Source organism: Ovis aries, chromosome 3, assembly GCF_016772045.2.
Source record: "Ovis aries strain OAR_USU_Benz2616 breed Rambouillet chromosome 3, ARS-UI_Ramb_v3.0, whole genome shotgun sequence".
Lineage (NCBI taxonomy): Eukaryota > Metazoa > Chordata > Mammalia > Artiodactyla > Bovidae > Ovis > Ovis aries.
The window spans coordinates 85,144,920-85,158,776 of record NC_056056.1 but is presented as its reverse complement, the minus strand read 5'-3'; the positions used below and the strand labels follow the sequence as shown (position 1 = coordinate 85,158,776).

At 36.8% G+C, this 13,857-nt stretch overlaps 1 protein-coding gene across 7 annotated transcripts in view; it reads right to left on the bottom strand.

The window, feature by feature from the left end:
• Nucleotides 1-13,857, bottom strand: part of SOS1 (SOS Ras/Rac guanine nucleotide exchange factor 1) — a 192,563-nt gene that overhangs the window by 48,945 nt on the left and 129,761 nt on the right. For all 7 annotated transcript variants that reach the window (XM_060412240.1, XM_060412241.1, XM_060412242.1 and 4 more), the window contains 2 exons: nt 13,519-13,629; nt 13,346-13,444 (listed from right to left, as the gene is read on the bottom strand). In XM_060412240.1, coding sequence (XP_060268223.1) covers nt 13,346-13,444; nt 13,519-13,629 — 210 coding nt within the window. The remainder of the gene's footprint in view (nt 1-13,345; nt 13,445-13,518; nt 13,630-13,857) is intronic.

Sequence of the window (13,857 nt, the reverse complement as noted above, 5' to 3'; positions counted from 1 at the left end):
ACAGGAAGTTCCTTCCTTTCCCCTCAAAAGTTATTTTCTGAGTCAAAGTAATTTCATATATGCAGATAATTCTACAATACATAAAATTTCAACCAGTATATGATTTTAATGATATTAACAAAATTTGATCTTCTTTATTTAACCCTCATTTTCCCCCAAGACAAGTAAGGAGATGACCATTTTCAATATGGTATATATTACATGAAATAAATAGTATAGCAGTAAAATAGTATAATTCTTCAATAATTATAATTTAAATGAAATAGTATCTTTATTTAATTAGTCAATGGTTGAATATATAAAAAGGAAATCTTAAAATATAAATTATAACATGACATAGTTCACTATTAGGAAATAAAAGCAAAATGTTCAAAGTTGTTGAGGAAAGTCACAAGTCTTATTAAGATAATTAAACGGTCTTTTGTACATTTTTAGAAACTATTTAGAATATTAGCAGTAGCTGACTGGAAACAGACTCAAAAGGGCAGTCTATAGAAGACTTCCAGTAAAGTTCCAATCAGAATTAATTTAACAAACATTTAATTAACCGTCTATCATTCATGAAGAAAGTGAAAGTCGCTCAGTTGTGTCTGACTCTTTTCAACCCCATGGACTGTAGCCTGCCAGGCTCCTCTTGGGGATTCTCCAGGCAGGAATACTGGAGTGGGTAGCCTTTCCCTTCTCCAGGTGATCTTCCCTACCCAGGAATCGAACCAGGGTCTCCTGCATTGCAGGAGTATTCTTTATCAGCTGAGCTACCAGGGAAGCCCCTATCATTCGTAAGTAATAAAAATATGATAGCGAGGAAGCAAAATCTGGTCACTGCTGTTAGAGCTTAGAGTGTTAAAAGAGAAGACAAATGAACAACAAAATGATATAATGGGGAAACACAGGGCACTCTGGAAATATACAGCAAGAATCCCTAACCTAATAAAGGGACAGAAGAATACAGCAAAGAAGTCTGCCAGAAAGAAATGACTATAAGGTTTGAAGGATAAGAATGGTTTACCCATGGGGCAACAGAGGTACAAAAAAATGTATTAGGCAGAGGAAACAGCTTGTTAATTCAAAGAGTTATTTAGGGCCAACATTGAGAGAAATGAGGCTGAAGAGTAGAACTTGGTGAGTGGGAAGGGGTTAGGGGTGGACAGAAGTGATGGGTCAAGATGCTGGAGAAGTCAAAACAATAACCAAGCCAGGACTTGCAATCCTTATTAGGAACTTGAACATTAACCTGGGTCAATGGGAGCCGTTAAGGATTTGAAGCAAATGGCAACCCACTCCAGCATTCTTGCCTCGAAAATCCCACAGACGGAGGAGCCTAGTAGGCTACAGTCACGGGGTCACAAAGGGTCGGACACAACTGAGCGACTTCACTTCACAATGGTATCAAATCTGCATTTTAGAAAGATGGCTTTGGTTTGGTTACCCAGTCAACACCAAATTGGGGGATGGGTGGGGATGAGACTAAATGGAGATTTGTGAGAACCCAGATGAGATGATCACGGCTCTCAGGGTACTGAGAAGAAATGAACAGAAGATGAAATCAAAAGATCCTTTTCAAGAATGAAAAGGACTTATTCGGTCAGTAGGGGGCTTTTCTGATGGCCCAGCGAGTAGAGTCTGCTTGCAATGCAGGAGACACCGGTTCAATCCCTGGACTTTGAATATCCCCTGGAAGCGGCAATGGCAACCCACTCCAGTATTCTTGCTTGGAAAATCCTATGGAGAGAGGAGCCTGATGGGCTATAGTCCATAGGGTCGCAAAGAGCTGGATACGACTGAGCAACTAACAACACACACACACACAAGTGGATGTAATGTGGAAAAGGACAGAGAAGAGTTGAGGACTTCCAGGTCTCTATTTTGAGTAACCAAATGGATAGTGGGACCACTTCACTGAGTGAATTAACACAGAAAGAGTGGTTTTGCTGGGAAAGATGAGGAGTTTTCAAGAAAGTGAATTTGATTTGCTTACATAATAAATAAGCACAGCTGTTCAAAAGATAGGTGGACAATAAACAGCCTACACTGCCCCATTTCCTCTTTCATACCCCTCTCTTCATTTAATCTCTTTAATCTTACTGAAATCAGCATAAATTCCTGATTTTCTTCATGCTACTAAAAGTAACCTTTGGATTGATACATCTATTATCTGACAGCAAAGGGGTCACTGCTTTTTCTATGTAAACTTCATGAGTAAATGATGAGATGGGAGTGGGGGAGGGGAAGGGTGTGACAGGGTTCAGGACATACTATTCCCCAATCTGGCACCTTGGTATACTGAATACTTTAAAAGTTGAAGAAGTTTGAGAAAACAGCATAAGGGAAAGAGAAGGTCAGTGACCTTCCCATTTCTATTTTCTCAAGTTCCTTCAGTTTAAAATACTCAATATGTGAGGTTCCTGTGTCATGTAAAACTTACATTAAATAAATCTGTATGCTTTTCTCCTGTTAATTTTTTGTCAGTCTCCTTTTCAGACCCAGCCAGAGACTCTAATAGGGTTGAGGAAAAAACTGTCCTCCCCTACAGGTGCTTGGGAAAGGAAATAATCTGAAAAAATAAAAAAGCATATTGTAATGGAGAACAGTATGGCTTGTTAATTGTATCTCAATAAAGGTGTTTCTTTAAAAAGCAATAATTTAATACTTTAAGCTAACTATATGCTCTTCAATTTTCTGTATATCTATTAAAGTGGAAGTGTTGGTCACTTAGTTGTGTCTGACTTTTTGTGACCCCACAGCATGTAGCCAGCCAGGCTCCTCTGTCCATGGAATTCTCCAGGCAAGAATACTAGAGTGTGTAGCCATTCCCTTCTCCAGGGAATCTTCCCAACCGAGGGATCGAATCCCAATCTCCCCCACTGCAGGCAGATTCTTTACCATCTGAGCCACCAGGAAGCCCATATACCTATTAAAATGGGTTTTAAATGGTCTTAGCCATCAGATTGATGGTAAGTTCAGTTTCCAGTCTCAAACACGCAGTTATCAAAGAAAGACATGGCAAGATTTTATGGTTTTAAAAAAGTAAACGGCAACTCTACTTAATGCTCTGTGGTAACCTAAATGAGAAGGGAATCTAAAAAAGAGGGGATATAAGTATATGTACAGCTGATTCACTTTGCTGTACAGCAGAAACTAACACAACACTGAGAAGCAATTACACTCCAATAAAATTGATTTTAAAATAAAAAGTAAAATGTAATTAAAAGAACCTGTAAAATGTAAAAAAATAATTTTTTAATTAAAAAATTTTAAAATGAAAGTGACTATACATCGGTATGCGTTGGATCCAAAAAAAAAAAGTAAATGGATTCATTAAAATATCTACAGCAGTTCTTAAGATTTTGCTAAATTGGTTTTATTCATCCCCTTTTGTCTTTCTTTGCTGTCCAGAAAAATGGAAAATTACAATTAATACAAACATTAAGTATATAATAAGAATTAAAACTGTCTATGAGAAAGTTTTAAAGTACTTCTGAACAAAAGAATGAGAGAGACAGATAATGATAAAAGTATTATTATCTATTAGTAAAATAATTACCAGTTAAATACTATAGTATTAGAAATTCTGAAAACTTTTTAAAACAGCGAAGCACTTAATGAAAGAAAAGATCTTACAACTTAAAAAAAGAAAAAGAAAAACTGAAATATAACTGAAAGGCCAAAATGCTGGTATTCAAGCTCCTTTCATTCTGACTTAAAACCAATTTTTTGTAATAAGGCCAAATTTATTTTTATTTTTAGCTTAAAGAAAAGGAGAGAGTTTGGTGAATTTCCTGCTAAAAAAGTGGGATAAAACTGAATACACTGTTTATTTGATGAAGAAGTCACAACACAACAGCAAAAAAAGAAAAACAAGGATAGCTGTTTCCAAGTATCACTATTACCCTTTCAGATTGAAGTAATCCTGCTGCTGCTGCTAAGTCGCTTCAGTTGTGTCCAACTCTGTGAGACCCCATAGACAGCAGCCCACCAGGATTCCCCGTCCCTGGGATCCTCCAGGCAAGAATACTGGAGTGGGTTGCCATTTCCTTCTCTGATGCATGAAAGTGAAAAGTGAAAGTGAAGTTGCTCAGTTGTGTCCTAGCGACCCCATGGACTGCAGCCTACCAGGCTCCTCTGTCCTTGGGATTTTCCAGGCAAGAGTACTGGAGTGGGTCGCCATTGCCTTCTCTGGAAGTAATCCTAGGTAACTGTAAAAAGTTTTTAGAATTCCTGCTAATCAGATAAAATTTGTGTAATGTTTTTGTATGGGAATATTTTAAGCTCAGGCATGTTATCTAGGTGAGGAAAAAGATAGAGGATGATTTAAGAACTGTGCTTATGCTTAGTCACTCAGTCGTGTCCAACTCTTTGTGACCCCATGGACTGTAGCCTGCCAGGCTCCTCTGTCCCTGGGGATTCTCCAGGCCAGAATACTGGAGTGGGTTGCCATCCCCTCCTCCAGGGGATCTTCCCCACTCAGGGATCGAACCCAGGTCTCCCAAATTGCAAGTGGATTGTTTACCATCTGAGCCACCAGGGAAGCCCAAGAATACTGGAGTGCGTAGCCTATCCCTTTTCCAGGGGAACTTTCTGACCCAGGAATCAAACTGGGGTTTCCTACATTGCAGGCGGATTCTTTACCAGCTAAGCTACCAGGGAAGCCCCCCCAAATAACCAATGCAACTGATTTTTAAACATGCCCAATATTCAAATTGTATTTTAAACAGGATTTAGCTATTTTTATCTTTAAATTTAGTAGAATACGTTTCCTAATGTTGGCGGCTCTCTTGCCTACCTGTGGAATCTGAGTTGCATCCCTTCACTGTATCCCCTCCTATTGTCACAGATAACAAAGCCACAACAAATACTGAAGCAGAGCTATAAAAATGCAAGAACTTCCAGTAATGGTGGTGCAGTAGTCTTGAGAACCATCTGCAGATAACAATTATTCAATCTAAACAAAAAATTAAAAATATTTATAGGCACTGGAAAACATTCTTTTATTCTAAAAGAGAGCATAAGCCAGAAGTACTATTGCTCTTGAACAGTTACAACTAGAAAGTGTACAGTTATGGGATTAGGGTTTTCCCCCAACCTCCCATGATGAGAGTGAGGAAGAATGAAAGGAAGAGTTACAGGCTAGAGATGAAAGTTAGCAGAATGTAAGAGGAAATGAAGGGGAAAATCTGGAAGTGAATGAACTACAGAAGGCTGAGACACAAAATCTGAGAATTCTACTCAAACATCTGGCTGACTGCTAAACTCTGAATGCATGAAAAGCCTCCAGTGAAGTAATGTGGCAGAGACGAGAGAGAATCTACTTTTGAAACACAGTGCTATAAGGGATAAAGTTCTGCTTTTCTTAAACTGAGTTTACTCCTCAAATGTACATAGCTCAGACAGCAGAAAGCTGAAGTCTTACTCATTTAAGGTGTTAGGAAACAGAGCCTGAGTCTGGTAGAGTGCATGGAAATTAAGGGGGAATCTCTAGGCGTAAGGGAACCAGAGACTGTACCCCAAATCTCAACATTACCTCTGCCCAAACATTTAGTCTGTCAAGTCATTCACATGTAGGGCAGACGGGAGAGAATTAGGCTGAAAGAGTAGCATATGGAAATCCTAAAAAGTGAACAGAGATATCAGCTGCTACACAACACAGAAGAGACAAATTTGAGTTGAGTCCTAGGTGGCACAGGGGTAAAGAACCCACCTATCAATGAAGGAGACGCGGGTTCAATCCCTGGGTCAGGAATATCCATGGAGTAGGAAATGGCAACCCACTCCAGTATTCTTGACAGGAAAATTCCATGGACAATGGAGTCTAGTGGGCTACTGTCCATGGGGCTGTAAAGAGTCGGACACGACAGCACTCACACACGCAAATCAGAAAAGTTAACTGCCCACTAGAGTAAAAACCCAACAACCCAAAACAAAGCAAAAGACAGATGCACAAACGGAACCCCAACAGTCCTCAACACAACAGAATCCAGAGATGTTAGCCAGCAAAAATACTGGGAAAATGTGACCCATATTTGAGGGAAAAACCGAGTTAGTGGAAACTGGCTCCATATGGCCCAGGTGTCGGGTTTAGGACAGACTTCAAAGTAGTTTATGTGACCATATTCAAAGAATTAAAGGAAAACATGGTCTTGAGTGCTCAGATAGGGAGTCTCTGGAAAATCCAAATGGAAATTCTAGAGTAAGTATAATAACTAATAATTCTACTGACAGAGCAATAGAAATTACCACTTTGAAGAACAACAAAAAAATGTTTTAAGAAATATGAATAGTCTCAGAGACGTACAGGACAACATAAAGTAGTTCTACACACATGGTAACTGGCATTCCAGAAAGAAGAGAAATGAGAAAAATGTCAGAGAAAGGAGTACTGTAAAAGCAAGGTAAAAATTCTTAAACACGAAAGGATTTTGAAACTTTAAACAGGAAATTAACCCTAAAAAGTGTTAGGATAATCTCATTTATGAAACAAAATACCTTTCAAAACCATCACTCTGTTCTTATCAAAGAGAAAATCACCAAAACTATAATTGTTCCTCATAGCAGTTTAGTTGATTTAAAGTTTTAAAACTAGAGTAAAACATTAATCAGCTGTTTGTTTATAATGGTTCCTGAATTACACTATTTTATGTTTAACTTTAGTCATCAACATCTGTGGTCAGATATACCATTTAGCTCAATGCTTTGAGTCCATGGTTTCTGGAAGAGAATTTCTAAATTTAGAAAGCTAGTTCAAAGGAATGGAAGCTAGACAGACCTTTTCTGGGCTTATTTTTGTGATACTTATAGAAAAGCTGTATTTTCTCAATCTCCTCTTATTGCTGGTATTAAACATTGGCTTATGAGCAGTATTTAAAAAATGGTCTGAAGCATACAGCAACCAGATGGAGAATACTGAAAAAACGACATAAGAAATCACCTAGAGTAGAAGATGTTTGATACTTTCCCGCTCCCCATATGAAAAAGCAACAAACCAAAGCCATTAACAAATGCATACGGTGTCTGTAGCAGGGGGTCTGCAGAGCATATTTCTTTACAAAAGAGTTTCTGGAGCACTATGTGAAGGCCACTAAGGGGTGTTTAAAGTGAATGATGTAGCACAATTTATATTTGCCTTTTCCATTTGTTGTATATTATCCTGAAAAAGGAAAAAAAAAAAAAAAAACTACTCTGGGAGGAAAAGTATCCCCTACTTTTAACATCCCTCAGTTCCTAAGTTTTCTATTCACTGCACCATTCAGATCTAAGTTCTTACCTGTAATCCTGTCCCACAATTCTGTACTTAAGCATTTGGGACTATAATTTTGGTAATATTTCTGATGTTAAAGGGAAAATTTAAGAACTATTCAAGTCAGTACACAAAAATCGAGGAATATTAGGAAATTAAATGTTAATATGTAACACAGGAAGCATCTAATCATGTGAGCATTCAGATTACAATCTTTAGTGTCTCTTATTTTCTAAAGTAAAGCTTGTGACCAAGACAAGCACTGCACTGTTATTAATGAATTAACATCTATTGCAAAATTTACTATTCTATTGGGTTTTAATCTTATCTAAAAGCAGAAGGTTGTTATGATGTGTTAAAATTAAACCTGGAAATGTTTTCTCTCAATTATTTTGCTAGTCTTGCACTTTTTATTATCAGTGAAACCTAAGAAAAGAATAGAGGTTTTAAATGTTAAATTTTATATTATTTTTTCATTTAAGGGAAACCATACATGATAACCCCAACCTCAGTTATGTACATTAGTCTTACTCAGATGATTGTTAGTAATTCTGTATCCCTGTGAATTTTTACTATTTGAAAAATACTGCAATTGTTGGCTTTTCACTAAATTGCTGTTGGACTGAAATTAAATTTTAAAGTCTAAGATCAGGAAGCAATGATTAATTGGCCTATGCAAAAAATATATTTTTAAGGGTTTAAGCAAGTCAGTATATACTGAAGAATCAGAAAAACAAAAATGGATATAATTTTTTATAATATAGTATACCAAAACCTAAATGTAATGGGTTGAACTGTGTTCCCTCCAAAGTCCTAACCCCTGGTACCTGTGAACATGATGTTATTTGAAAATTGGGTCTTTGCATATATAATCAAGCTGAGATGAGGTCACACTGGATTACGGTAGGCCCTATATCCACTAACTTGGTATTGTATGAGAAAGGAAGGAGAAATTTGAATGGAGAGGAAACAGACAAGAACGTGAAGATGTGAAAAAGACCGCGGCAAAGATGGAAGTGAGGGCATCTGTAAGCCAAAGCGTGCTGAAGGCTACTGGGGTATGCCAGAGGCTAGAGCAAAGGCAGGAAGGGTTCTTCCCCAGAGCCGTCAGAGACAGTATGGCCCTGCCGACACCCAGAACCGTGAAAGAATAAGTTTCTCTTGTTTTTAAGCCACTCAGTCTGTGGTGCTTTGCTCTAGCAGCCCTAGGAAACTAATACACTAATGCACAAGTCACAATATAGATGTGAACCTGCTTTTGGAATTAAGGGAGACAAGTTATATCTCCTACGTTATACGTATCCAGCTCTAGGGAACTGATTTGCTCAAAATCATCCTGGATAATTTTTTCTAACATTTGTCTGAGTTTACCTTAAAAGGATAAAATAATATATTTAAAGAACAAAGAAAAGGTTACTATTTTTGCTGAACTGAACAATGTGCTGATTTGGTAACCTTCAAAATACTTAGCCTCAAGAAACAACTCTAAATTTGTTTAATAAAGCAAATTAATCTTCACATAGAAAAATCACATTACTGGAGCAATAAGGTTTTCAAAAGGACACAAAGGAAGTTGTTGTTGTTGCTGATGTTAAATGAACTTTAATGTGAAAAAGTTAATTAAAGGTTTCAAAGACTTGACTGCTAACTTGAGTGGTGGGGGGGTGGGTAAGGGAGTTACTTCTTTTTTCCAGTTTCAGTGGCATTAAAGTCATACTATCAATAACTAAACTTTTATTTTCTGAATTTGTAAAGTTTAAGGCATTTTAAATTTCCAAAGCAATCCTACTGCTGGGCATACACACCGAGGAAACCAGAACTGAAAGAGACACATGTACCCCAATGTTCATCGCAGCACTGTTTATAATAGCCAGGACATGGAAACAACCTAGACGTCCATCAGCAGATGAATGGATAAGAAAGCTGTGGTACATATACACAATGGAGTATTACTCAGCCGTTAAAAAGAATACATTTGAATCAGTTCTGATGAGATAGATGAAACTGGAGCTGATTATAGAGTGAAGTAAGCCAGAAAGAAAAACACCAATACAGTATACTAACACATATATATGGAATTTAGAAAGATGGCAATGATGACCCTGTATGCAAGACAGCCAAAAAGACACAGGTGTGCATAGCGGACTTTTGGACTCAGAGGGAGAGGGAGAGGGTGGGATGATTTGGGAGAATGGCATTGAAACATGTATACTATGATGTAAGAATCGAATCACCAGTTTATCTCCAATGCAGGATACAGCATGCTTGGGGCTGGTGCATGGGGATGACCCAGAGAGATGTTATGGGGTGGGAGGTGGGAGGGGGTTCATGTTTGGGAACGCATGTACACCCATGGTGGATTCATGTCAATGTGTGGAAAAACCAATACAGTATTGTAAAGTAAAATAAAGTAAAAACAAAAATTAAAAAAAAAAATTTCCAAAGTAAATGTAATTATATACAATTTACAGGTAAACTATTCCTACAAACATAAATTAGAAGGAAAACTTACATTATTTTTGCTATTCATCTTGTAACAAGCATTTATTAAACGTCTAAATGCCAAACACTACTAGGCAAGAGAATTCAAAGATACATAGGGTTTAGCTCCATTCTAATGACAAGGTAGACAATAAAAATGAGACATGTTCTATAGAGATATGAAGAAAATTAATCAGCTTAGTCAAAGGATCAGCCTAGAGAACGAAGGGAAACTTGACAGGGAATCAAGATTTGAACAAACTCTTTGATAAGCAGGAATTTCTCAGATGAAAGGGGATGGCAGAGGTAGAAGAGAAATTTCAGGGAAATAGAAAAAAGATAAGGAATTCTGAACAGATTTGACATTTCCAGGGCTGCTTGGAAATTTTTTTATGGCTAAAGCATAAGGTAAGTAACACCAAGTATTGAGAGATGAGGCTGAAGAAAAGCTAAAGAATTTAGACTTTGTGTCCCAGTTCACAAGGACACTAAATACACTTTTCAAACTGAGAGTTCCATGAGATACAAGACCTTATAGGAAACTGCTACAGTAACCCAGGAAAGACATGCGGAGGGTCTGGACTAAGGCCATGCCAGTGCAACAGGGAAACAGACTGGATTTCAGACTCATTTCTGGAATCAAACCATGATGCTCTGCAAATAAGGGAGAGAGAAGAATCAAAGATGGCACTGAAGCTTCTGCTGAAGGGATCTGAGCTGATCAACAAAGAAATGGAATACAAATTCCGGCAGGCAGGAAAGGGAGGTAAGTGGTGAAAGACGAAGGGAGTAAAATGTTAGTTTAAGTTGAAGCTAACCTACGAGACAAGAAGAAAAGTCTCCAGTAATGACAATACTCGGTATTTATATTTTTATTGTATGTTAAGTACTTTAACATACACTCGACCCAGTAAGATAAGCATTTCACAGATAAGAAAACCAAGGCTCAAAAGATGAGGTGACTTGTTGCAGGTTACTCAACAAGTTGGCTACCAGTCTAGAATCAGAAAAGAAACATCAGACTCCTATCTAGTCCAATGAGCCTTCAAAGGTCACTCCATGCCATAGATAAATTATTCCAATTGTCATTGATGTCTTAAGATTTTGCTGTTCCCTGCTGATTTTATTTAATCATTGTTGAGTCCAAAATCACCAAGTCCACGTTGGAACTTGGAGTTATGGCAATAACCAGATTAAAAAAATTTAGAGTTAGTGAGAATCATATTGTTGGAAAAAAATCTTAAGACCATTAAGTATTAGAAGGTCTTTCAGTTATTCTGATGGAAGAATTCTATGATAGTTTCCCAAAGTAACTGCCAGAAATACACTACAGTTTTTAAGGGTTTCATGGCCTATTTGGGTTTCCCTGGTGGCTCAGTAGTAAAGAATCTGACTGCCAATGCAGGAGATGCAGGTTCAACTGCTGGGTCAGGAAAATCCCCCAAAGAAGGAAATGGCAATCCACTCCAGTATTCTTGCCTGGGAAATCCCATGGACAGAGGAGTCCATGGAGTCACAAAGAGTTGGACACGTCTTAGTGACTAAACAACAACAAATGGCCTAATTAATTTGGCAATTAACTGCTTTAGATTGTTTTATATAGATTGCTTTATAGCACAAGTTTACAAAGCCTTTTATATTCTAATATATACTGAACATTTCTAGGAGTGTAATTAAGGATACAGTTTTTCCCAAGTATTCTTGACCACTGTACCCATGGAATCTTAGTTCACTGACCAGGGACTGAACCCAGGCCCTCAGCAGTGAGAGCGTAAAGTCCTAACCATTGGACCACCAAGGCATTCCCTCCCCCAGACTTTTAGAGTTTCTTATGGGACTAGCAGTCCATAGAATACACTTTGAAAACACTGCTCAATAAAATAATTTAAGCAACATACCAACAAATAGAAATGAAAGACAGTAAACACAAATAGTACATTAGAGCTGAGAAGGCAGAAGAAAAGGAGTGATGACAATCTGTGGAATTAATTGGGCAAAATTTCCTGCCCCAATATACTGTTAATTTTGCAATGAAATTTAGGCAGTAATATAAACAAGGAATGCAGGTGTTTACCAGTAGAAATCTTTTAAATTGCTGATAGATGCAATTATAAAATAAAAATTTCAATACCATAACTTAAAATGTTTTTAATTTAATTGCCTATATTTGGGGGAGTAAATAATTTCTCTTATACTATTAAGATAGATTTTAACAGCCTTCTGAAACTTCATCAAAGTTTCTTGTTCTTACTTATTAATTAATGACTGCTTCAAGGTTCATACAGTCTTTAATCCTTCAGAACTTCATTAGTCTCAGGTAAAAAATCCCATTATGGGAGATGCCATTATGAAGAAAAGGTCTATATAATAAACTTGTGTGCAAATGACCCATTCTGAGACTATGGTTTGTCATTCTTTACAAAGAATGATTTTATACACCAAATGCTTCTTCCTGATTATTCTCTTAAAATAATCATCCTCTACTACTGAAGACCATAAACTGTATTCTGTTTGCAGCCTAGAACAGAGAGCTAAGAGCTCCGTAACTCTGCCTGGCGATTAAGTTCATCAACTTCCTCAGTCCTTTCCTGATTCAAACAGTCCTGCTTAAGAAATCTAACTCAACTCCAAGTTCCTACAATGTAGAAAGACCTGGGAAGGATGAGAGTTCCTTCAGTTTACTACATTTAGAGGCTTTCTATTCATTCACTGATTCATTACAGAGAGCCCATTTCTTCATGTACTCCTGCAAACTATACATCTGATTTTTAATAATACATACTCCATGACAGCATGATATTAAATACAATTTTTCTTTAATGAAACTTTTTTAAAGCTAAAGAAATAATAATAGTATTAATACATATCATATTTTATCTTTATGGGGCAGTTCATTATAAATAAAATATCTTTATTGTCTCATTTGTTATTTAAAATTTTTGAGAAAACTTGATGTTTTTTAGGATATATTATCCATAATCCAAAGCAGACACCATTAGTTACATAAGCTATTTAAAAGTAAATCACTAAGGTACACTACTGAATTATAACTTATACAGACTAATGTTCCCCTTTTCCCTAGTTAATTTCAGTGCATAATAGGAAAAGGGGGGAAAAAGCAAAATCCTTTCTTCTGTCAGTACTTTTAAAATTGAGTATTTTGAACTATTATCAAATGGGAAATATTTCACCAGGATTACTATAGTTTACTGTATCTAAACTAATAATAAGTAGTTTTTATAGGCATAGTTGCAAACTTAAGCTACAAAAATTAGGTGATTAACCTTCTCCATTACTTTGGCATTATCCAACATGTGGTCCCTTATCTAAGTCCCTGAATCTGCTGAGGTCCCAAGGTGGAGACTAGGATGCACAAATCCAAGACTGCTTCCAAACAACTGGCTGTGAAAGCAAGAAGTGCACAAGATAAGAATATCTGATGGCTGCTTTAAAACTCACAATTAAAACTGGAGAAAATATGCTTTGTAGATTCATATATATTTGCTTAACTAGAAACAGAAAACAAATACAGACATATTCTTGAGCACTCACATAATGGTTCACAAATAAACTGGTAAAAAACTGTATCACACCTGAATATTTTATAAGTAGAAGAAAGAGTTTTCTTACCTTCAGAAGTTCGAAGTAATGTAGACAGTGGTAAACAGGGGCTAGAAGTAGCCTGGGTAAAACATATTGAACAGCTTCTTTGAAACCTTCGCCTATTGACTAGAAAACAAAGTGATTTAATTTTTAAGTTTACTTTCCAGGCACCTTATATCTTAATCTAAAAATTACTATACCTGCAAATAGAGTGCTGCTCCAGGCTTTGATAACTGACTAAGGAAACGATCGTGAAAACCAGGTCGCAGAATATCTCGAGCATATGATTCATATGGATCAAATGCCAGTTCCTTAGAAAATAAAAAAGGTAAAACATAAATAATCTTTCTCTATGGTAAAGAAAAATTAACCTACCTCCATAAACACTGCAGGTAGTGGGCACTTAAATTATGAGCACTTTATCACTGCACAATTACATATTTTTTCAAAGTCTCAAAGCAAAATTACGTAGCTATTAATTTTACTAGAGTAAACCTAATATTCTCAAGTAAGAAAGAAAATGAATTTTTTTCTGATGA